The sequence below is a fragment of the Bombus vancouverensis genome, chromosome 18 (assembly GCF_051014615.1).
Source record: "Bombus vancouverensis nearcticus chromosome 18, iyBomVanc1_principal, whole genome shotgun sequence".
NCBI classification, from domain to species: domain Eukaryota; kingdom Metazoa; phylum Arthropoda; class Insecta; order Hymenoptera; family Apidae; genus Bombus; species Bombus vancouverensis.
In genome coordinates, this window is record NC_134928.1 from 640,448 (window position 1) to 643,905 (window position 3,458).

At 61.9% G+C, this 3,458-nt stretch overlaps 1 protein-coding gene across 1 annotated transcript; it reads right to left on the reverse strand.

Moving 5' to 3' along the window:
• Window positions 1-220: 220 nt before the first annotated feature.
• LOC143304049 (uncharacterized) lies at window positions 221-1,249 on the reverse strand. Its single transcript, XM_076626382.1, has one exon. It carries the CDS (start codon window positions 1,247-1,249, stop codon window positions 221-223), a length of 1,029 nt encoding a protein of 342 aa, XP_076482497.1.
• Window positions 1,250-3,458: the final 2,209 nt, after the last annotated feature.

Sequence of the window (3,458 nt, forward strand, 5' to 3'; positions counted from 1 at the left end):
ATTAAGTTAAATGAATTTATTTTCACACCTCTATAGGGAGCAATAGAGAAAAAGAAAGACCAGTTCTTCTTCGGCTGAGGCTCCTGCTCCTCCTCTTCGGTAAAGCTGCCATCTCTCTCATTCGCTGCTCCCGGCAACAAGGTGCCGACGACCTCCTCCAGGAACCGAGGGTCCACGCTATGCGTTATGGGAGGCGCCCATGGACGGAGTTTGTTCAATATCATCTTGTAAGGGCGCCCCCAGGGATCAGAGTCGAGGCTGGCCAGAAGCTCGTCCCAGGCCCGCCGCTTCCCCTCCTTGATGGCTCGTTGCAGGGGCCTCCGCGCTTCGCGGTAGACCTCGTACAGACGAGCCACCGTGGCTTCGTCCACCCGCGGATGCATGCCTCGCGGAGACGAGCGATCTCCTCGAACCACCAGTACACAGCGCCGGTGCGGTGCGAGGCTCCAGACCGCGGCATAAACAAATCGCAGATTGCGTGCATGTCGCGCCTCAGCCGGATCGCTCCCACTTCCGCGTCTTCGTCGGCCCTGGATTCTTCTAACCAAGCGACGGCTATGGCGGCCGTCGCCATGAAGTCCTCGTCGCGGCGGGTCACCGCCCACAGCAGAATTCTTCTCATTCCCGGTGGGCGGATGGGCCCGCGCGCATCCAACGAACGGCCGCCCATCGCGCCGCCAACCACCACCTCCATCAAGATGTAGAGGTGGTCCGAGAGGGTCTCCTCCGGGGAGACCTCCCAACCGGAAACACGGCGAGATACGGCATGGTTTGCCAATGTGAAGTCCACTATGGACTCGACCCGCCACGCCACGCACGTCCTGGACGACCCCTGGTTCATAAGCCGGAGGTCGAGTGCGGCCGCCCAGTCCTGTACGACGCGCCTCCTTCCGTTGGTCCTGCGGGAGCCCCACGCCGTTGAGTGGGCGTTGAAGTCCCCGAGGACCAGTGACGGGCAGACGCCCAAACGCCTCGCGCAAGCCGCGAGTCCGTCCAGGAAGGAGGCGTATCCGGTCCGGCTGATGTTGGGCGACACGTAGACGGTCACTACTGCCAGGTTGCCCCATTTCACGGCCACGAAGCCTCGTCCCCGCACGATCACCGAGCAGGAGGGACTTCCCGCGATCCCGGTCCAGAATATGGCGACCGAGCCGATCAGATCCCCAGCGCCTCGTGACGCATCGGGACTGCTGTTCGGCTCGGCCATTGCCGCCAGAGCAATCCGCCGCACCGTCAGGCCCTGGAACATTAAGTCCTGGGCCCGGCGGGAGCGGTTAAGATTGCACTGCAGGAGCAGTTGTCCTCCTCCTCTTCTTCCGCTCACGTCGGGGAAGGCTCCGTCTCCATAGCCTCCTCCGGGCCGGTACCCTCGCAGTTGTTGTGTCCAACTTTTCTGTCCTCTCTTCTGTCCATCGTGTGGTCAGTTGATGGCGGTTTCGTTTCCTTCCTCATCACCAGGGCCCACCGTCGCCTGGAATGGTCTTTGTTTCCTATGTGGCCCTCTTCCTATAGGCCAGCGGTTTGCATGCCGGTGACCCAATACGGTGCGATGCGGGCATTCCTAGGTCCGCCCACGCCGAAGCAGTCCCTGGCGCGACGTCCTTCCGCCCCGCACAGGTAGCAACGCAACGACCTGTCGGCCGTCGATGTACAGCCTCGGCGCCCGTGACCCGACTCCATGCATCTGAAGCATTGGTGTCGGCGCGCGAGGAGAGGGGAAACCCTCGCCGCTGACCAACCTATGTTAATCCTACCTCCTGGTCGGGCGTCTCCTCCTCTGATAATTATCCTGGACGCTGTCAGCGGGCAGCGTAGCCACACCGACCCGAGGCCCCGAGGAGCGGAGCGTATAACTCCTACGTTGACCTCGTCAGCGCAGCAGCCCCCGGCCTCAGTAACGGCGGCTACCACATTCTCCGGGGTAACCGGTTCCTCCAGTCCGGTCACTCTTAGCTCGGCCGTCCTTCGCGACACGGTTACCTTGGCGGTCAAATACTTCAGCGTCGCCGCCATCCGCTCGTCCAGTCGCGATGCTTTGCTCCCAGCGTTCTGGCCTGAGATCTCGAACAGCAGCGCCACTGTGATCGCCCTCCTCGGTCTTAACTCCGTGATGTCGAGTTCGGAGAGCTTGACTTCCCTCTTCACCACCGCCATCGCATCCCTGTACGTGAAGCCCGAGCCGTCCCTCACGGTGAGCGATACCACGGCACACCGTGGGGGTCGCGGAAGACCCGGCACTTTCTCGCCGTGCGCGTCCCGCCCACTAGCGTTACGTCTCTTTCCTACCTCGATATCTCCGGATCCATCGCCGCTGCCCGCTCCTTGCATGGGTTCCCTTCCCGTGCGGGGGCGCACCGGAGGACGAGCGGCCAGCTCCGCGAGAGTCCTTGCCCTTATTCCGCCACTACCGGTCGCCGTCTCGGACGCCAAGGCTGCTGTTCGCAATGTCAAATACGGAAATGGCGACGACATCCGTCCCTTGGTTCTAACGTCCCCGGTCGGTGCATGGACCGTTGGAAGAGGTTGCGCCGTGGGCTTCCTGTTCTTTCACCTCGCTCTCCCTCTTCCTTCTCCTATGACGGTAATAAATCCTGCCTGGTCGACCGACAATTCCACGGTCGACCGCGAGGTGTCTCTCGCCGACAGCAATCGTGCTTTTACGGTTCTTGCGGCAACGCCAGCGCCCGTAGCCAGGGGGCTCCAATAATGCTCCCCCTGGCATTATTTCTCGCCAACACTCCTCCAACTTTCGGAGGAACAGGATCTTGAGATCCTCTAGTGGATCTTCAGGTCCTGGGCAACCGAATCTATCCGTTTTCTTTGTATGTGTAATACTGCCCGACCCGTCGAGACAGCGAAATCGGCGCGACGCTGACCAGCGGAGGGGGGGCGGTAGGGGAGGGGACCACAATCGTTACCGTTGGGGCCCTGGGGGCATTTTCTTTCGTTCCCCTCATAGAGGAGATCCCCAGCTCTTGTCCTTCACCGGCGTTGTTATCATCTTTGGCTACCCTCTCCGTGCATTCCTTGGTCAGCCGTTCCACCGTCTCTTGGAGGCAACCGCTCTCCAGAAAGCGCACTCTCCTTCGCAGGTATGCGACGTCCTCCTCTTCCTAATCATGGGTCGGTTCGGCGTCCTTCGCGGTTACTTGCTTGTCGACCGGTCCGATCCGCATTTCGTCACTCCGCGTGTCGTCGCCGCTGTCAGCACCGCCGCGGATGGTAGAGGCGGCGGCGGCCACGGTGGCAGTCTCGGCGTCGCTGTCGGTATCCGTCCCGCGCCTCGTGCCCCTCTTCTTCCTTCTATCGGGAGACGGCAGTAGCGCGGAGTCCGGATCCCCCGCGAACGCGTCCCACCGCCGTGTGCGACGTCACGCGCCTCCGCCGCGACCGTTGGGGGTAGAGGCGGTGCTTTCTGCAGATCCGGTAATCCTGCGATACGACCTGTTGCCAAGCGT